Source organism: Desmodus rotundus, chromosome 12, assembly GCF_022682495.2.
Source record: "Desmodus rotundus isolate HL8 chromosome 12, HLdesRot8A.1, whole genome shotgun sequence".
NCBI classification, from domain to species: Eukaryota; Metazoa; Chordata; class Mammalia; order Chiroptera; family Phyllostomidae; genus Desmodus; species Desmodus rotundus.
The window spans coordinates 99,036,451-99,057,008 of record NC_071398.1 but is presented as its reverse complement, the minus strand read 5'-3'; the positions used below and the strand labels follow the sequence as shown (position 1 = coordinate 99,057,008).

General features: G+C 45.2%; 1 protein-coding gene across 8 annotated transcripts in view; it reads left to right on the top strand.

The window, feature by feature from the left end:
- Positions 1-20,558, top strand: part of DCAF6 (DDB1 and CUL4 associated factor 6) — a 71,452-nt gene that overhangs the window by 15,017 nt on the left and 35,877 nt on the right. For 5 of the 8 annotated variants that reach the window (XM_045189909.3, XM_071219816.1, XM_045189914.3 and 2 more), the window contains exons 6-10: positions 2,390-2,525; positions 4,702-4,916; positions 7,392-7,485; positions 8,070-8,189; positions 9,621-9,854. In XM_045189909.3, coding sequence (XP_045045844.1) covers positions 2,390-2,525; positions 4,702-4,916; positions 7,392-7,485; positions 8,070-8,189; positions 9,621-9,854 — 799 coding nt within the window. Of the gene's footprint in view, positions 1-2,389; positions 2,526-4,701; positions 4,917-7,391; positions 7,486-8,069; positions 8,190-9,620; positions 9,855-18,653; positions 18,795-20,558 lie in introns of all 8 variants that reach the window. The other 3 variants (XM_053914408.2, XM_053914410.2, XM_053914409.2) reach the window with 1 other exon arrangement.

The following is a 20,558-nucleotide window of genomic DNA, read 5'->3' as shown; positions in this document are numbered from 1 at the left end:
ATCTTCAATAGCAAATGCGAGTGTTTTATAGTCAAATTTTAAAAATTAAAATGTTAACAGTGAAGTTAGGGAACTTGTATTTTAATTGTACATTTCAGATATATAAATGAAAAGGTATATAATTATTCCGTATATGCTCTGGCATTACAAAAGGTTGAAGAGTTTATCAGTGTATCTCATTTACTTACGGAGATAATTTTGGCTTACCATGATGAGAGGGAAGTATTTTCCTTTTGATTTAACCCTGACTTTTAAACCAACAACTATGTTATCTTTTTAAAAAAAATAATAAGATACCATCCTACCAATGTGTGTGTCACTCAGCTCACTTCTCTAAAAACATAGCTTCACTACCAACTTCGTATTTTAATACTGTTTTAAACCTGAAAAAAACCTGAGCAATCATACAATGGCCCCAGACAGCTAACCCCAAATGTTTTTTAAAGAGTGTGGCTTTTTTTCTCAGATCATTTTGAAGTATGAAATGAAATAAAAAAGTATTGCTAAATATATTTTTTACCGAAAGTAATAAGGTTAAGTGCTTGCAATAATGTTACTATTAACATTCTTGGGGGAGATTATTTTCTGTATTGAAAGGAAAAAGAATAGAAATTAAATTTTTAAATGTATGATTTTTAAGTCAGTTTTTATGTTATATATATTTACACACACATATGTACAGCTAGGAAAGAGTTAAACTACGTAAAAGGCAGAATAAGTTGAAAATATCAGGCTGTGTGTTAGCGGTATTTGGTATGCCTGTCTCTTAGGAAATGGGAGGTACTAAAATCCGTTATGCCAAATTCTTCAAGCAGTATTTTAGCGTATGATGTGGTAGGATTTAATTGTGCTTTTATAACAACACCCAGTAAAAATAAAGATGAAAGCAAGGCTGATAAGTGAAAATATTGTCAAAATTTCAGCCCGGGCTGCTGTGGCTCAGTGGATTGAGCACTGGCCTGCAAACCGAAGGGTCAGCGTTTTGATTCCCAGTCAGGGCGCACACACACCTGAGTTGAGGGCCAGGTCCCCAGCTGGGAGAGCACAAGAGACAACCACACATCGATGTTTCTCTCCCTCCCTCCTCCTCTCTAAAAATAAACAAAAATGAAATCCTAAAGTTTTTCCTTAATAAAACTTTCCACTTCTCTATATGTAAAAATGAAGAGGTAAAGTATGAAGAAAACTGGCAACTATAAAGCAGTCCCTAACCACTAAAACAGAATTATGAAAGGCATTTGGTGAACCAGTACCATGTATTAGGAATAATGTTCGGAGTCAATAATTAAGCTAATAAAACCTAAGAGGGAGGAGCCGAGTCACAGGCAGAATAGTACAAAATTAACAGACTGCCTTAAGGATATACATTCAGAGTTCCAGCTCTTATACGTTTTCTGATGCTATGCAAAGGTAAGTGGGGACGCTGTAGCAAACCCCGTCTTCCGCAGGGCTCGTGTGTGCGCGTGTACTTTGGTTTTGAACTGCTAGGGAGGAAGATTTTACAAGTGAAGAAAAGTATAAAAGTTTAAGATCAGCTAAGAATATTTTTGTTATATTTTAGTAGCAACAGCTCTACCTAAAACATGATGAGTACCATAGAAAGTAGCCGTGAGTACTTATCACAAGCAAAGGTAGATTGTGCCCGCATCTTTACCGTCCAGGCCAAAGGCAGCAGGCATTTGTAACGTGGTGAATGACTTACACGTGACTTATATGAGTGTTTTACACTTTTGAAGGTGTTCATCATTCATGCGTATGAGGGCAAGGAGGCATTTCTGAGGAGTAATTCAAGTTGTATTATGTCATTATTTGAAATGCAGCTACTTTTGAAAAAGGGTTTAAACTGCGATAATATAAATAATGAGTTTCTTGAATTATCACTGGCTTTTTTTGTAGTTGCTCTTGATTTAGCTGCTGTTTGAGTCTTAAATCGGGGAACAATTCGTGTTTTTTTCCTTTTCAGAATGTATTTTGCTTCACTCAATTATTGGTGGTTTTAAAATCTCTTAATTAAATTTAGTGTTTCCATATATAGTTTCTTACTTCGTTCGGTTCGTAAAGAAAGCATACAGTGTGTGTTAGGAGTCCGTTTGGCACCGTATGGCCAACTGTGGAGAAGACGGAGATTTTCTGGGACAAACTGCTGAGGAGGGACAGTGACGCACGTGTTTATCTTACTTGCGCATCAGCTGAAAGTTAGAAACACTCGCTAGTTTCTTTCTAGAAATCTGAAAAATCAAAGAAAACTGTGGTTTCCCCCTTCATGGTCATACTGATTGAATTGGGATTTCTGAGAACGGTTATTTTCTTCTCATTGAGGAGAACATTTTTCAATATGGTATCCCCTCTACTGGAAGCTCTATGAAACTGCTGTTGTTTTATCTTGTAGGATATTTTAATTAACTGCCGGCGGGCCGCCACTTCTGTAGCGATTTGTCCACCAGTACCGTATTATCTTGCCGTGGGCTGTTCTGACAGCTCGGTCCGAATATACGATCGGAGAATGCTGGGCACCAGGGCTACAGGTACAAAGCTACACGTGGAAGAAAATACAAGATTCTGTCTGTTCAGAGAATAAATGTGACATTTATAATTTTTAAATTTCATGAGTTTGTTATAAAATGTAGTAAGTAGAATGGATTTAGATAATATGTGTTATAAAAACCAGCATTTCACCAAGTTTTATGATCCCATCAGGGCAATACTTTTGCAGTTTATCACTTTAAAAAGTTACAACACTTGATGGACAGTCACCCCTAAGTATCCTCAGGGGATGGTTCCAGGTCCCCTTGGGTACCAGAATCCCCAGATGCTTAAGCCCCTTGTAAAATGGCTCAAAACAGTGTGTGCATTCAGCCCTCTGTGGGTGGAAAGTACTGTTTTCCTTCCGTGGGTGGTTGGATCCACAGGTTTGAAACCCACAGAGATCGAGGGTCAAATGTGTTAGTTCCTAGGGCTGTATACAGGGTAGCTTAAAAGAACAGGAACTTACTGTCTCCCAATTCAGAGGCTGTAGTGAAGGTTGGGCAGGGTGGTTTTGTGTTGGAGGATCTCAGGGAGAACCTGGTGCGGGTTCCCTCCTTGCTGCCCGTGGTGGCTGTGGGCAGTCTTTAGCCTGCTCGCTTTTAGACGCTTCCCTTCAGCCTGTGCTTCCACACTCGCATTCACCGTCTCCTCCCCTCTGCGTGAGTTCACATTTCCCTCTCCCTGTGAGACCACCAGTCCCGTTGGCTTTAGGGCCCCCCTAATCCACGATGACCTCATCATACTAATTACATCAGCGGAAACCTTCTTTCCAAACAGGGACATGCTCTGACGTCCTGGGTGGCCTTGAATTTATGGCCGGGGCACTGTTCAGCCCGCAGTACTTGGCTTTCCTAATTTCTCTTTGCCATTTTTTTTTAATTGAGAGGGTAACAGTAAGCATGGTAGAGAAAAAAGTTAAGAAAGAACAGTGACTTGGGGGTGTTTTAGCGTGTAGCCTGTGTTCGTGCCTGCGTGGCCAAGTTCAAGTGCTGTCAGCGAGGCTGGGGAGCTGCCAGCTTCCAGTCTTGTTTTCTCAGTAAAGGAAGCCAGAGGTACTTACACACTCACACACCACAGACATCAACTCTGTGCACACATTTATGTACATTCACACACATTTTATTGTTAAAAATAAAAGCAGACTTGGCCAGAAATGAACACAGTGTCAATCTCATTGTCAACTTATGTCTGCTAAAAAGGTTATTGAGACGGGAAGACTGGGGGGATTATTTTTTCTGAATGGTGATTGTGGAGTCTTATCTGTTCGGGTGTACACATCTGGGGAAACGGTATTAATATAATGTTAAACTACAGGCTTAATTATTGTTCCTCAACAGACAGGATGCAATTGCCATTTTGGGCAAGACCTCATTGTGCAGGCTTTTGACTCTTAGAATTCAGCGTAGCCTGCCCCCCTGCCCACCAAGTGCCCACCATGCCCTTTGGCATCTGCATTGCACAGATGAGTACCCAAGTTAATTAGAGCTGGAATAGTACACCCCCCTCCCCGTTATCTTACAAGAGACACAGTTCACAACAGTAAGAAAGTTTTTAACAGTGTAAAGTAGAAGGTAAATCACTTTCAAAGGATACTGCATTATCTTACCTGGTGTGTTGATAAATACCAGCTTTCCTGTTTATCTTATAAAAATTATATTAATCTGAAGATAATTTTTGGAAGATGATTTAGTGTGACTATAATCATAAACTAATTGATTAAATAACTTTTCCAATAAAATATTTATATAATCTGGAATTCCAGACAGGCATGAATTTTTTTAAAGGTGTGTTTCCTTTGTTCTGTGTTTTCTGAAATTTTGTTATAAAATCTGGTTATTGAAAAAGCAGCCTCTTCTAGAAATACAGGGTCCGGTTAAAGTGAGGCCTGCTTGAGTGCAGTTGGTAGGATAATACGGGTGTGGTAATTTATAGTTTTAATTTGAACATTTCACCTAAAATATCATATGGTATGCTTGAGTGCTATAGTTATATTACAGAATTACATGCTTATGATTTTGTAATTAAAAAGGGGTGTTATGTGCGCCGGAGCCTAGAGTCTAATAGCTTGGATTTTTGTTGCTACATTAAATGACATATCTCCCTAGTTCAAGTTAAGAGTTTTTAAAATGTTTTTCTTCAAAAATGTGAATTTTAACACTGTCCTGTTTTCTTCAGGGAATTATGCAGGCCGGGGCACGGCCGGAATGGTGGCCCGCTTTCTCCCTCCGCATCTTAGCAACAAGTCCTGCAGGGTGACGTCCCTGTGCTACAGCGCAGACGGCCAGGAGGTCCTCGTTAGCTACTCTTCGGATTACATATACCTGTTCGACCCCAAGGATGACACCGCGCGGGAGCTCAGGACGCCCTCTGCGGAAGAGAGAAGAGAAGAGGTATGTTGTCTCAAAACCATCTTCTTTATTTCAGAAAACGCTCTTCAGTGACTTCTGGGCCTGCAGGGCTTTAAAAAATAGTTAATTTTCAAGACATTTACAGTTTAGGAAACAAGGACATGAAACCTAATGTGAAAGGAAAAGTGCTAATAATTAAGAAAGGCTCTAAAGGAGTATTGTGACTTTTTAAAAAGAGAAAATACTTAATGGCCAAACGGCCTGCTGACTTTGGGGACGCATAGTAGCAGCGGGTCTAGCAGTTGCAGAAGAGGCAATTAAAGGGATAAGAAGTGTGATGTGCAGATTTATAGGAGACTAAGTGTTTGTGTTCACACACCTGTCGCCATTCACTATTCACGCGTGGGCAGCAGCCCCTCCGCTCCCACCCTGTCGTGCTCTCAGTAGGGGTGCGCGACGTTGTCTCCAGGTGCCCGTCACAGAGCACAGACGTGTGAGTGCGAGAAAGGCAAGTTATGGGGGGTGTGTATGTGTCCGTGTGCACACATACATACGGATCGAGTTAACCGTTTTCTTGTTTATAAAAGACAGAAACTAGACATCACACCTCCTTGATAGTACAGCGCAGTAGGAAAAAAGGCTTGTTCTCACCTGCCGAGCTGCTTTCCCCGCCAGGTTTTTCACTTTGGTCTTTTTAGTTTGTACTGTTCTTTGTCCAGTCACTATCCTCTGGCTTGTGAAATGACTTTTGAAATTAACCATTGCTTCTTCTTAATTATTAGTGACTTTTTGGCACTGGCCCAAGTCCTATTACCGAGCACATAGTAAAGGCACTAAGGAACTCGACTGTGCAGTTGCTGTGAGGTGCTAAACCAAATCCAGCTGTTACAACTACAGGCTCCGATGGCTGTAGAGTTAGAGGAAATAGTACTACCCTGTGAACATATTTTGGGGTTTTTAATGTGGCAGCAGACTTACGTGACTTAGGAGTTGACGTAGGCGGTGGCCGGTGAAAGCTCTGAGCACAGCGGAATGTCGCCAGCCCGAGATCGGCTCTGATGTTTTCGTGGCCATGGAATGTCCCCCTGAGATCCGTGCTTCAGCACGTCCCAGGGAAGCTCTGACTGTCTCGTGGTGACGAGCGGGAAATGCAGAAGCAGTCTCAGGGGACCCACTCGCGTTCACGCTGTCGTGTGCTCAGCCAGGGGTGCGGCTGAGAGTGAGGCGGAGCCGGCCCCAAACAGCTGGTTTGGGCCTGTGTTCTGGGTGTGTGTTTCTCAGCACACTTTGTCGGAGTAACTAAGTTAAGAAAAATAATTCTGAAAATGGATTAAAAGTATAAAAATAGATTATGCTTATTGTACCAAGCCAACAGTTCAGGTGTATATAAAGGAAGAAATTGAAAATCTCTCTCCATCTTCATCCCACATCGTTTCTTTCCGTGTTTTGTGCTGAGTCCTTGACTGCAGGGTCCCGTCTGGCCGCTGCTGTCCACTAAGTCCGATGCTGAGCTTGAGAAAACCCAGGTGCACACGGCCTCTCACACAGGAGTTCACAGTTCAGTGGCAGTAGAGCTACAAATAAACACACACGTAAAACTTAAGGGAATACTATGTAAGAATTATGTTCTGTATAAGTAGAGCAGAAGAGGGAATAATTGATTTTCATCAGGAACGTGAGAAAAGCTTAAGCAGGGTTTTAAAGTATGAACAAAAGTTTAATGTATGATATACGTGATTTTTTCTTATGTTTCCATTATATTTTTATGTTTTCTTAATTTGCGGAGGCCTCTTTTTATATCTTCATGTCCTTTAATAATTTATTTTTTCCTCTTTACTTAGTATATTCTTTTGTCTTATTCAGTTGTTTTTTACTTCTCATTTTCCTAATTAAATTCTTTTTCCTTCTCTTTTCTCCTTCTCCTCTAATTTGCTTATTGCATGTACTGGGTGGCGCCTGTCCGTCTCATTGTTGGACGACGGCTGCACCACGTCCAGACTCATTGTTTCCTGGTCCCCACTGTTCGTCTCTAAAATGCAAACCCCGCTCTGCAGTACTGCTCACCACTCTGGCTGCCACCTCGACCCAGTGCCAGGTGTCAGCATCTCTCTCCTCTGTCCTCGTGGGGGCTTTTAACCAGCCCCCCTGCCGCGTGCCCATGGCCCCCTCGTCAGATCACGCCACTCTTCTGATCAGCCCGCCGAGGGGCCCCCACGTCTCTCAGAGCCCAGCTGAGGTCCTCGTCATGGCTTCGAGACCTTCCGCCACCCAGCGCTCACTTCCTCGGCCCTCCTCTCTGGTCTTCCCTGCACTGGCCGCCTGCGCTTCTCCTGCAGGCCCAGCAGGCTCTGCCTGAGGGCTGTTGGTTTCCTCTGCAAGACTTCCTTAGTTCTTTCCTGTTTTGACCTGACACCTTCCTGGTGTACTCGGTACAGAGAGTAGGGAGGTGGAGAGAATCTGTTAGACTTAAAGTGCGCTTTAAGAGGTGAGCAAATGAGTTTCCGCCTCACTTTGCAGTTACGACAGCCTCCAGTGAAGCGTTTGAGACTTCGTGGCGACTGGTCAGATACTGGACCCCGAGCGAGGCCAGAGAGTGAACGAGAGCGAGATGGTAACTGTAGTTTGGTCAGCTTTTTTATTTTTATACGGTACTTAAAAATCCATGTTTTAACTTGTTTCTGTTGTTTTCACTATTGTAAGTGAGGCTGCTTGCTGTCTCTTAGCATGCTTGTGCACGTGTGTGTGTCTGCGGACAAATTCCTAGGAGTGGGCCAGTGTGGTCACCTGATAGTGCATTTTAATTTTGATAGTTATCAAATTTCCCTCCCCACAAGCACTACTTTACATTCCCACTAAAAGTGTGAGAATGCTAGAGAGCAGATGACAGCTAAGGGAGGGGAGGTTAGAGGGTGGAGTGATGGAGCAAAAAGGAAAGAGGACTCATGGACAATAGTGGGGTGACTGTGGGGGGAGGGGAGAGCTGGGAGCCCTGTTCCTGAGGACTCAGGATGCGGACGGGGTGCCACTCCTTCAGCGCGCACTCTGGAGGGCGGTGGTGGCTCAAGTGGGCCTGTGTGCCTTCTCGGGCTTCGTTTGGGCAATTTGAGGTTTTTAGTTGCTTTCAAACCTGGGTTTTGCATTAATGAAAGAGGCTGACTTATGACTAGGCCGCTGACCAGAACTGTGTTGTCACAGGAGAGCAAAGTCCCAATGTGTCGCTGATGCAGAGAATGTCTGACATGCTATCAAGGTGGTTTGAAGAAGCCAGTGAGGTTGCACAGAGCAATAGAGGACGAGGAAGGGCTCGGCCCACAGGTACGTGTTCCTTCTCGCTAGAGTCGCCGGAAAGCTGGCGACACCGCCTGAGTCGGCCTTTCTCACCGTGTGGCTCCCACCGCGCTTTAGACATGAGGTGCGCATGGTTCTTGCTGTCGAGTGAGTTGGGAGAGGACAGAGCCCGTCGGGGGCACAGCTTGTCCTGCAGGGTCCCCTAGTTCTAGCCCTCATCTTTTGCTTTTCTCAGAAAAAGTAAGAGCATCTGATATTCCCCACTTAAAGTCCTTTTTGTGTTAGAGGAGAAATGTATACAACTCTGTAGGTAAACAAGTTTTATAGAATTGAATGGTTTCTCCTTTTGGTTACTTGTATACATTGGGTATTAATTACTGTTTCTTGTGTTCGCTGACCTATTTTCATATTTTGTTCACTGCCTTCCAGCCTTGTGGTCTTTGGCAAGTTATTTACCTCTGTCAAAAATGAGGAATATAAAAGTTAACTCCTAAATGTTTTAAATCCCAAAATTTCTATTGAATTTTATCTATAAATAGATTTGGTTAATTCATGCATATCAGTTAACTAACTTTTTTTAAAAAGATTTTCTTTATTTTTAGAGAGGGGGGAAGGGAGGGAGAAGGAGAGGGAGAGAAACATCAATGTGTGGTTGCCTCTCACACGCCCCCTACTGGGGACCTGGCCTGCAACCCAGGCATGCCCCCTGACCAGGAATCAAACTGGCGACCCTTTGGTTCACAAGCTGGTGCTCAATCCACTGAGCCACACCAGCCAGGGCAAAAAGTTTTTAGTTTTGATGAAGTTGAGTTTGTCCTTTTTGTTTGTTATTGAGTGTTAATGATTCCTTCGCAGAGAGCAGAAAGCCTCGGGTGGTACACAGTAGACCTTCAAGCCTTTTAAAATCATGCCTGCGTCATGTTAGTTTGGTGGTTAAAACATATGGCTAATGAACTGGGAATGAGGACCTTACTCTTATTCTGGCCCATTTGTTGTTTTACTCTTGCTAGTAAAATGTTCATTAAATGTTTCATAAAGCACACGATGTTATGGAGTGGAACTAAATCACTATAAATTGATTATCCTATTTAGCTATTACATCAAAATCATCATTAAGTTTAAGGGATTAGGTAGTGTTTATTGGCATCTTGGAAGATGATATTTAGCTTTGTCTAAAGCTGCCATATTGAGCATTTTGCTTAAAATATCAATTATTTTAACAAGGATATGCTGTAGGTAGATGTTTACTGCTATTGATTAGCTTGTTTAGCCAAATAGACCAAACCACCAGTGGTGCTTCTGATTTCCGGTGTATTACATACTCCTGTGTGTGTACATGTGTGTACCCCTGGGCGTGTATGCAAGTGTGCCTGTGGTCCTCGAACGTGCCTCTTTTTGAGTAGCTGGTTTTGGAAAGCATTTAGTGTTTGCGCTTGCACTGACACGTACTTTCTCAAGGTGGGACGAGTCCGTCGGAGGTGTCGACTCTTCCTGCAGCCCCGTCAGGCACTGGTGTGGATGTGGGCGATGCTGTGATGGACGTAGACACTCCGGCCGAGCAGCTTCTGCAGCCTTCCGCATCCTCCCCGGCCCCCGAGACCGAGAGCCCGCCGCCGCCTCTGCAGCCCTCCCCAGACCGGGAGGTCAGGCCACCTGCCGCGGCGCCGGGACAGCATGCACAGCGCCAGTCCGGTGAGGGCGTCACTCTTTTGGCGGGCTGGGGGTCCTCTGATGGTTTCTGGTCATGGAAGCTTCCCCGGGGGCTGTTTGGGAAGATACTACGTCACATCGACTGGTTCCCTCTGGAGCAAATGATCGAAATGACACGTAATAAGTGAACATGTAGCAGAAACGTGAAATTCAGGTGGCCTAACCTTCATGAATTCTGACAAGTAGCAGAAATCTTCCATTTACATAAGACAGGTTATTAAAAAGTGGGTGCCAGCAGATAGTTTACTGTACTTGACTTAGTCTAATGCACTTCACTTAAAGATTGTTTTTATGGGCCATTATAAACCAGATGCCTTTCTAAACTTATTTGGTTTAAGTCTATATGAGAGTAATGGTGAAAATATAGCCCTGATTATTGGTTCCATTTGATTTATATTTTTGATCATTTTTCCTCAAATCATGAAGCACTTCTTTTTCTTTTTCTTTTTTTTAAGACTTTTTATTTATTTATTTTTAGAGAGAAGGGAAGGGAAGTAGAAAGAGAGGGAGAGAAACATCAATGTGTGGTTGCCTCTTGTGCTCCCCCTACTGGGGACCTGGCCAGCAACACAGGCATGTGCCCTGACTGGGAATTGAACCAGCGAGCTTTTGTTTCTCAGGCCGGTGCTCAGTCCACTGAGCCACACCAGCCAGGGCCCACGAAGCACTTTTAATATATTCTGTATTGCCTATTTGATATGGTCACTAATACAGTATAGTTAACTCAAAGAACTATTTCTTCTATATTTACATGAAAGAGAATTGTTTGAACAAATCTTTGACTTTTTGGTACTTGATGCTAATGAAAAAATTAATTCTTATATTCTGTTAAAATACTGTTTTCCTCAGCATTGTAGTTCCTCATGTTCACCTTTTTTTCCCGTAAACTGTGCGTTGTACTGTTCATAACAGTAATTTCCAGCAGCTATGTCTGTAGCGTACTTGGCATGTTAACTGTATACACGTAATCATAGTAACCAGTAAGTGGTTTTCATATTTTTTCTTGGGTTTTTGTAAGGAAACATTTTACTTGACCTATAACCAGGAATGTTAGCAACTAGAGGTACAGCTGGCAGGCCCGAGTGAAGCCGAAGAAAGTTCCCGGCAACCCACCTGCCCTGCTGTCCCTTCATTCCTGCTTCTCTGCAGCGCGACACCAGACCCCAAAGGTGGGGGCGGGGTGGGGGCATTTGAAGTTAAGCACTTTTTAAATTAATTAGTATGTCCCATTTTTAATCATTCATTTTCAGTTTTTATGGGAATTAAAGCCAGAGTCAGTTACATAACTGTTAACACTTGTGTACAATTTATATGTAGCTAAAAAATTGGGCTTCCATTCTGTAATCAACATAGTTAGCATTCAACTTACAGGGCAAATAAAATATTTTGGAGGGTTTGGGAAGTAGGGACAGAATCAGTTAAAAGTTTGCTTTTCAAAGCAGGTAAAATTGGTAAAAACAAGAATTTTTAAAGCGATAGTATTGAAAATATTCTTGAAGATTTTAATCAGTTGTAAGTTATCAGGAGAACTGAGCAAGAAGACTCCCCAGCCTACCTTCACATTCCTCTGAATCTCGACTGTTACAATTATCTCTAAAACACATTTCTGAGTAAAGTACCTAGTTTAGGGTTTCATTTTTCTTTTTTGTTATAGGAATTAACACATTCCAATACTATATCAAATTGCTAAATCCCTTTCGGTATTGAATTTAGCATTAAATGCTGCAGTCGCTTGGCCCGTTGAAATAGAAAAAGCAGTGCGGTGATTGTGAGACAGTTCGAGCGTTGTGGGGCGCCTTGCCTGTGACCGTCAGAGAAGGCGAGGGGAGCTTTAACTGGCGGGCTGTGAAAGGGCTTTGGTTGGCTAGACCATAGGCCATTGGAATATTTCCATGTTACCAAGATAGTTTTGCTATTGAGAGTGATTTGATGTAAGATCTAAAGATTATGTCTGTTTGGTCTTAACAGTAGGCCTTTCATTATCCCAGAGCCCAACATTTTAACAGTAAGGACTGAATGTTTTGCTTTGTGTCCCAACCTCTTGAGGACTTTTAAGTCCAGAACGGCTCGTGGTGGCGGGCTTGCCTGTGAAGTGGGTGGTGGGTCCTCTTGCAGCCGTGGTCGCCCTTCCTGGCCTGCACGGACATAGAGAAAACGAAAAGTGTCCTTCTTGCCCTGCTGCGGATGTCCTTTCTGCAAATGTTTATGCTCTTCTTTCGTGTCCCCTGCATTTCCTTGGTCACTTTTGCTGGGGTGAAGGAAAGGGACATTGGGAATGTGAAAACCCGCCTGGCAAAACTCCATTTTTGCTGGACCGAGTTCTTTGCCTTCTCTTCTTCTGCAGCTGTGTTGCTGGGTGGTGGTGAGGAGGCTCACGAGCACGCTTCTCAGTGGGCGCTCCCCACTGGGTCGGAGCCTCTGCTTGCTTTATACCCTCGTGCCTCTCAGACTGGTGATGCTCCCCTGGGCCTCGGCCCACCCCCAGCTGGTCACCTCCTCTCACCGCAGCCTCGCACTGCATCCTCTGAGGTGGCAGCAGATGGGAGCAGACACAGTTTAGGCAGGAGCGCATCTGCTCCTCCTGCGAAGGGCTGGCCTGTGCCATCTCTAAAAATTTGTTCTTAATTATCCCAATTCCCCTCCGGCCTTGTATCTTTGCTCCTTTTAATCAGAGTCTTCAAAGAAGTCGCTCACATGTATTATCTCCATTTTCTTACCATCTTCCATTTATTTATCCACCAGTTCCAATCTGCCCTTCCACCCCCATTTCCATGGAAACCGTTGTCAGCATCACCAGTGACTTCCATTTTGCCCAATTTGTAGTCTGCTTCTCTGTCAGCATCTTGTTAAGTCACCTGCACCTTCCTTGAAACTCCTTTCTTGGCACTTGTGACACCACCTTGCCTCTGTGCCCTGACTGCCAACTCCTGGTGGCTTTTGGTGACCATCGCCAATGTGTCTTGTTCCGTTCCTTTGGGAGTGTTGTAGCAGAACCCCTAGTCCCCGCTGTCTTCTCTGTAGGAGGTCTGTCCCTGCGTGACCGTGTTAGTTCCCACAGCTTGCAGTGGCTCCTCCCAGACTCAACGTGTGCCGCGGCCCACGGGACCCTTCTTTCGGCCGTCTTTGGACATCTTCAGTGTAACGTGTCCAAACTAGAACTTCATTTAGCCTCCCACCCTTCCCATCCCCTAGTCTCTTCCACCTTGTTTTTTTTTTCATCTCAGTAAACTTAAACACCACTGCCCGTTTGCTTGTTTTAACAGCCTGCGAGTTACTCCTGACTGTTCCCTTGCCCTCATGTGGCAGGTCCAGTCCACCAGCAAGTCCTGTTGCTTCTGCTTCTTTCCACTTCACCACCTTTCTCGTCTGCTGATTGATCTCCCTGCCGCTGGCTCGCTCCCTTGTCCTTTATTCCCCAGGCAGCAGCATGTGTTTTAAAGTGTTTTAAAATGTTAAATCAGGTGATACAACTTTGCTGTAGAAAACTTCTCAGATTTCTAATTGCATTTGAAAATATAACTACAAAAGAAAAAAATGAAGCTCCTCACTGTGGACCTATAAGAACTGATATGGCCTGGCGCGAGCCTCCCTGTCCGACCTCATCTCGAGTCACTCTCTCCGCCCCAGGGACCACTGCGCTTGCTCCTGCTGCCCGGGTTTCCTTTCAGGTTCCCAAAGGTGCCGCTTTCTTTCGGACTCTGAGCCTTTGTCCCTGAGGTCAGAGAACAGGACGTGCCTGAGCTGAGAAGCCTTTCCCCTGGCTTACCAGCCCCTTGTCTCTCCGGTCTCAGCTCAGGTGTCACCCAAGGGAGGTCTTTTAGAACTCCCGAGCTAGAGTTGTTTTCTTCTCCTCCCCTCCCTAAACCTTTATTCTCTTTGAATAGCTCCTTTTTTCCCCTGAAAGGTGCTTTTGTTCATGTTTGGTTGATTTATGACTTCCATTTCTTATTAGACTGTATTCTCATGAGGAGGGAGACATTGTCTGTCTTGTTCTATGTAAGCCTTTCCCGCCCAGAACAGTCATTCTCCGAAGAGACCGTTAGGACTGCCTGTTACTTTAAGCCAGTGAGGCTCGAGAGGGTGGGCTTAGCTATACTGTGGTCTTTATTGCGTCAGCCCACTTCATCCACCCGGGATGTTCCCAGTAGGCTCCCAGCTGTAATGCTGCCCAGGGGAGATGCTGGGGATGGGGTCCAGTCATTCATCGGTTTTGGATCCCTCGTTTGTCCTTGGCTGTTCAGGACACGTAAGACTGAGTACACACTCTTTCCTACTGTGTTCAGAACACTTCAAGGTAACTTACAGGAGTTTAAAAATACATATATTTTTTACCCTCACCTGAGGACATTTTTTTTCATTGCTTTTAGGGAGAGAGGAAGGGAGAGAGAGAGAGGGAGAGAAAACATTGATGTGAGTGAGAAACATTGATTGGTTGCCTCTCGTACATGCCCCAACTGGGGATTGAACCCGCAACCCAGGTATGTGTCCTGACCGGGAATCACCTGCATCATTTCAGTCCATGGAATGATGCTCCAACCAACTGAGCCACACCAGCCAGGACAGAAATATTTTAAAAGTCATTTTTATAAATGATAGAATTAAGACCAACAGAATATGAATAGGAAAAAAATAAGATGAAGCCTTGAGTGAGGTGAACATTCCAAGTGCATTACCCGAGGAAGAAGCTAGAGGGCCAGAGCTGACTCTGGGTTTTGTATCTAAATTAGGACAATTAATATACTCAGATGTAATTTGAAATCGACTGGTGGGTCTTTTTTCTTTTTTTTTTTACTTCTTTACTCTTTGTATTCTTGAATTTTATTTTGATCCAAGTTGCCAGACCATTTGAAACCATATTCTATTTACATAACCCAGAATTTAGTCAGACATTTTAATTGTTATATTATTACCTATGGTCTTTTCTTGAATATTTAACAAAAGGCTGTGGTTACACAATTATCTAGTTAAAAATCACAAAGGTCTGACAATGAGTTGAAATGATATAGGTTAAAATGAAATCACAATTTTATTTATACAAACTTTCAAAATAATTATAAGATATTTTCTTCTTTTCTCAGTAGTGGCAATTGGACTTTACTCTCAGTTGTTTCTAAACTGAGCCTGGAAATGTCTTCATTTCCTGTGTTGTTTGTAATTTCTCTCTGTGGTAATGAAGGAGTGTTAAGCGAGGCCATCATTCCAGCGTGTGTTGCTTTTTCCATTGGTTTTGATCTAAATCAAAGAAGATGATCAGAAAAGGTGGGTGTGGAGTGGGCGGGTGACCAGCACACAACGAATGCAGTTGGGGAGGCTCGCTTCGGGAAGGGCGTCCCCTAAAGGACCCCCGTTTCTGACTGCACGGGTCGCGTAGCCCATGAAGATGCAGTCTGGTCAGAGAGCGCCTGGTATGGACGACGTGTGCGTTCCTGCTTATTTGCAGGCAGCTGTGTCTGCTCAGGTCTCTCCAGCATCCTTACAGCCGTGTCCGCTCTGCAGAACAGCGTCTGGGGGGGGGGGGGGGTGGCCAGGGGGAGTGTTCTGTCACGCCGTGCGCCAGACGGCGCAGGCCTTTCAAAGCCCAGGGCTTCCTCCAAGGGGCCCGGGTCTCCTCGGACCAGGTAAGGCCGCGTACAGGTTAGAGACAAGTGGAACCATCAGGTTAATGGCCACTTTGGGGAAAGTGAGGCTGAGACTGGAGGAACTGGGGAGCCAGAACAGGAGTGACCAGCTCCAGGAGGAGCAGAGCGCAGGGGTCCTCTGGACCAGAGACGGGTGGAGAGGAGGCAGGTGAGGTTCCGCTGAATCAGATGGAGAAGTTGCCGGAAGTCCAGGACCGGAGACCCTGTGTGCGGGAGGGGCAGGACCTGAGGGAGAGCCGCCCCTTCCGGGGAGCTAAAGCCTCGGGGAGACCAGCCTGGGGCCGCCCTTGGGAGGAAAACAGACCAGAGCTCGTGTCTTCGGGAGATGGAAACACACGTGTCCCTTTAGCAGCTCCTGACACACTGTTGAGGGTTTTTTTGGGTTTTTTCTTAATTCAACCCAAAGGTACTCATTTCATTCACTTTCCAATTTGGCTTATGCTAGCAAAACTAATTCTCTGAGCACTTGCTGGCACTGTAAATCATACATGTCTGTGTGTGCATTTTAAAACGGACGCACTCTGGGTGGCTTTTCCTAGTTTGTAATACGTCGTCCCGCTGGTGGAATCGACTGGTAGTCGGGGGTGCGTGGTTGGAACTTCCGCCTCATCACTGGCTTTTGTGGTCAGCTGTGTGTTGCCTTCTCTTCCTAGGCTTTTTTTTTAACCCAAGGTTGGGGAAGAGCTGCCACACAACCAGCCTCAAACGCAGGTAAATAAATTCTTCTTTATGAAGCTGGAGGCGCTGAATAAATGTTGACTTTCCCAGTTGAGAGTGTCACCGCTTGCCCGTGGGGTCCACTGGGCGTGCTGCAGCCCCGAGCGGGTCTGCGGTGGGGGCTCCTCTTCTCCCGCCACGTTCGGCTGCGCTGGAAACAGCAGTGAAATTGGGCGGATGTTTTTGTGTGATTTTTCTGTTTTTGTAGCAAAATTTGGCACATATATAATCTCTATGGTAATTTCTTTTGAAGTATAGAAGGTTAGACTTGATGGCGGCGTAATGACGCGGTTTTATGTTGTGGGAAGTGTTGCTCCCGCGCTGAGGCGAATCAGGCCTGAGTGTCTGCCTCTGTGCCACTGCGCGGACACGCAGTCCAGTTCCCAGGGACTGCCGCCCTGTTCCACGCGAGACCGCTGCCCGGGAAGAGCCGGCAGCGGGACACTCTGAGGACACGTGAGTTGCTCGTGAAGTCTCGGCTGCCAGCTGGCTGACCCAGCGAAACCCGTCACGCAGAGGCGCCGTGGTGAGGAGAGGTGGGCGTCTCTGGCGTGACGGGTTCCTGAGGCAGCACGCCAGCGCTTGCAGCCTGGCGGTGTGGGCACAAGGGCAGGAAGCCTTCTGGCGGTTGGTGTGACTTGCCGCCAAGGTCTCTGAGAGACGTGGGGGTGCCCCCACCCTCAAATGCGCGGCTGCCGCTTCAGTTCTGGGGGCTGAAGCTTTACGCGCACGTGTAAAACCAGCCCCCCTCTTACCCGTGAAGCCGGCCCCCTTCGGCAGGCTCCAGCCCCGCTCTTACCCGCGCACCACCGCTCTCTCCTCCCGTTCAGCGCCGTCCGTCAGCGCACACCCGGACGACCTCCCGGACTAGCCCCCACCGGGCTCCCGGGCGCCCGGTTTCTCTGTCCCCATTAGCGGCGAGACTCGGAGCGCGCGCACCTTCCATTCGACTCCATGACCTCCTCTTCCTCTTGAACCGGTGCCAGTCCTGCATGGCCCCGGGATTTCGCTGAAACGCCCGTGGTCACGGCCATCAGCGGCTTCCTAGGTGCGCCTGCCGCGTCGGTTCTCGGGACCGTTTCCATTACATCAGCTGCATTTGACACACTGCTGACCCGGCTCCTTAGCCCGTGCGAAGTCTGCTCGCTGTTCCCCCTCCTCGCCCCTCCTCCGCGTGCTCTGGAGCGCCCCTAGATGAGGCGGTCGACTTCTCCTTCTCCGTGATCATTTGCTCCCCGGGGGGCTGGCAGCCACGTCACCAGGGACATCGGGTTTGCTGACAAGTCCTGGACAGTCGTCCTCAGTCTCTGCGCGGTTCCTCTCCTTACACGTCGGTCGGTTCTGTTCTTCCTCCTGATGCTGCGTGCCCCTCCTCTGTTCTTCCCTTCCGCGGTGCAGGGCAGCGCTCCTTCTCCTCCTACCGGGACCACTCTGCAGCCGTCCCCCAGCATTTGCTCCCGCTGTCCCCTCCACGCTCCACCCGGGAGCCCTGCCTCCACACAGCGCGTGCTCGAGGTCTTGGTTCAAAACCTCCCTGTGAGCCAGCCCTCCCTCGGGACAGCCCGCCCCGCTGCCTTGGCCCCCACACCTTTCCCTGCCCGTCCTGGCAGCGCCCCCACGTGACACGTGCAGACACGTGTGTGCTCACTGAGGTCTCTGTCCTCTCGGAACACCAGCTCTGCATGAGGAGGGACTGTCTTAGTGGGTTCACTTTTTCCTTATCTCCAGAGCCTAAAACACGTAGTAGGCACCTAGTGTCCCTGCAGAACCTTGTGTTGTATGTCTACTTTCTGTCTGTGACCACTGCTTCAGATGAAGTTTAAGAAAAATTCCATATTTGAGCAAAGAGCAAATGACAATTCTAACATAAAAAGAAATATTTTAGCTGAAAAATACGGAATTTACAGTTTTTAAGAGCTCTCCGCTAATAAATTCCAAGAATTGTTTCCAAATGCATAGCTTTTTCATTGTTTTGATTGAATTTTAACTTTTTGATTAAAATTAGTAATTTTTGTGTATAGGTGAGATAACTAATATTTTTCACCTTTTCATGTCTTAGTATCCTTTTGTTGTAAAAAGAGATGAAATTAGTGAGGCATGATTATTTTTAAATGTTTTGCTTATGGAGGACTTTATTTTCATTCTGTGTAATTAAATGTTGTTACAAAACTACAAGTTCTAATTCATAGAGTTAAACACAAGCCTTTGGGTGTATGAGAGTGTATAGTTTTTCTCTTAATGACCAGTAATTTACTTATGAATACATAATTCATTGAGTATTCCTCTGTGAGGTGTGTTGAACTTACACCCTTCTCTCTCATAACTAGGTTCTTGCTGTTTTCTTGTATAATCCAGTGTATATTCAAAGTCTTGCCAGTATCTTTTTGATTACTATCCTTTCACCTTTCTTTCCTGTCTGTGTCAGAATTTTTAAGGGGCCCTGAGATAGCTTTGCTCCGTAAGCGGCTGCAACAACTGAGGCTTAAGAAGGCCGAGCAGCAGAGGCAACAGGAGCTGGCCGCGCGAGCGCGCCCGCCACCCGCCGCCCAGGACCCAGGAGCCGCAGGTTACTGCGTCCCGTGTGCTTGCGCGCGGGCGCTGCGGGTGAAGCTGCTGCTGCTGCTGCTGCTGCTTCTGCCGCTGGTGGCGGGGCGGGGGAGTGAGCGGGCACTTGCAGCTTCCCTCTCCTCTGCATCCTGGGGGCGGGCAACCTCCCCTAGCTAGGTGGGTGGCTGGCAGCAGTGTTTGCCACAGGGGAATATAAAGTAATCCAGTTTTACTCATAATTGGAGAGGGGCAAATATAGGCTTATAGACAGTGATCAACTTTCTAAGTAATTATCTAGTCAGTTTTGAGCCTACACTGATATTTCTATTGCAACTTCCTGTACCCATAAATGATCTCTAAGGCTTAGGGCTCCTAGCTCCTCTGACTTTTTTTTTCTTTCTTTTCTCTTTTCTCTCCTCTTCTTTTCTTTTTTCTTCTCTTCTCTCTCTCTCTCTCTCTCTCTCTCTTTTTTTGCTTTAAAAGTTAACCAGTATTCTTTTGCCACATAAATGCAGTTATTCCAGATTTTAGAATTATAGTATTGTTTGGCCATACTAGCCTACTGACTCAGTCATCCCCTTCTGTAATTATTTGAACACTTTCAATATCTGCTTGCTTTTTCTACACGTAGCCACCTTTCTGGTACGTAGGACAGCGGAGGCGCTCCACAGTCTTGTGTTCCTGTTCTGATGCTGGGAAACTCTAAGGCAGCAATTGTCTGTGCCTCTCTCTTTTTCTTGGAGTATTTTAATGGCCCAGTTCTTTCGTGGCCGGAAAGTTCTTGATGCTCAGTAAGCATTTGTTGAAAGAATTCGTGAAAGATGTACCATAAATAATGTGTCGACTTAACTCTTCACAGATGGAGCATAGGTAGTGTGTATCCTACATCATAGGTACTTTATTAGGTGCTGTATCTCCGTTTAGGGCCTAGAGTGTGTCCACATCCTCATACTAATGTGATGATTACACTGTAGTTTACTAGTCTGAGTGGTGAGCTTGGGGATTAATTTGAGGACTCTGATTTATTACTTGGATGGAGCTCATTTGTGTACTGGCAGAACCAGACAACCAGTAAGTAGCTCTCTCTGCTCCAGTAAGTAGCACAATAACAAAAGCACATGATACAATACCGTGGTGAAATAAGATGGATTTAAATGACTGTAATGTAGGTGTGGTGTTTGGAGCAAATTCTGGGCCTGATTTTTAATGCAGCCAAGCAAAGAGGTCTCTGATTTTCTTTTCCTATAGGGAAATCTTTTCCTGTTCACGAAACTATCAGGAAAGTGTGTTTTGATTATAGTTACGTTATTTAATAAGACATTTGTTAGGACTTTGTGGTATATATAAAACTTGAGCTAAATTATTTCAAAAGTCAAAAATACGCAACCTAGGAACCAATTAAAAGAAGATAAAACGTGTCCCTTACATATATAAATAATTTTAAAATACTGAAATTTTTGTGAATTTGAGTAAAAAACAAAGCTGTCTACATTAGCAGGAAAGCAATGTATATTGTGGACATTAGAAAAATATTTAAAAAAAAAAAGAAAAATATTTTGAGACTCAGCCTTGCATATTTAGTTCACCAATTTGAATTGAAGTAGACTCTTTTTAGAATCAGAAAACTTTAGGGTAGTTATATAGTCTCTGAAATCAGATGCTCTTTTCCCAACTCTACTTACCATTTTTAGTAAATAGTGTCTAGTTGGGTAACCAGTTAATTTGTGGTAATCTTTTTAAAAGCTGAAGCTGAGTAGACACCTTGCTGGATTGAAGGTGAGAA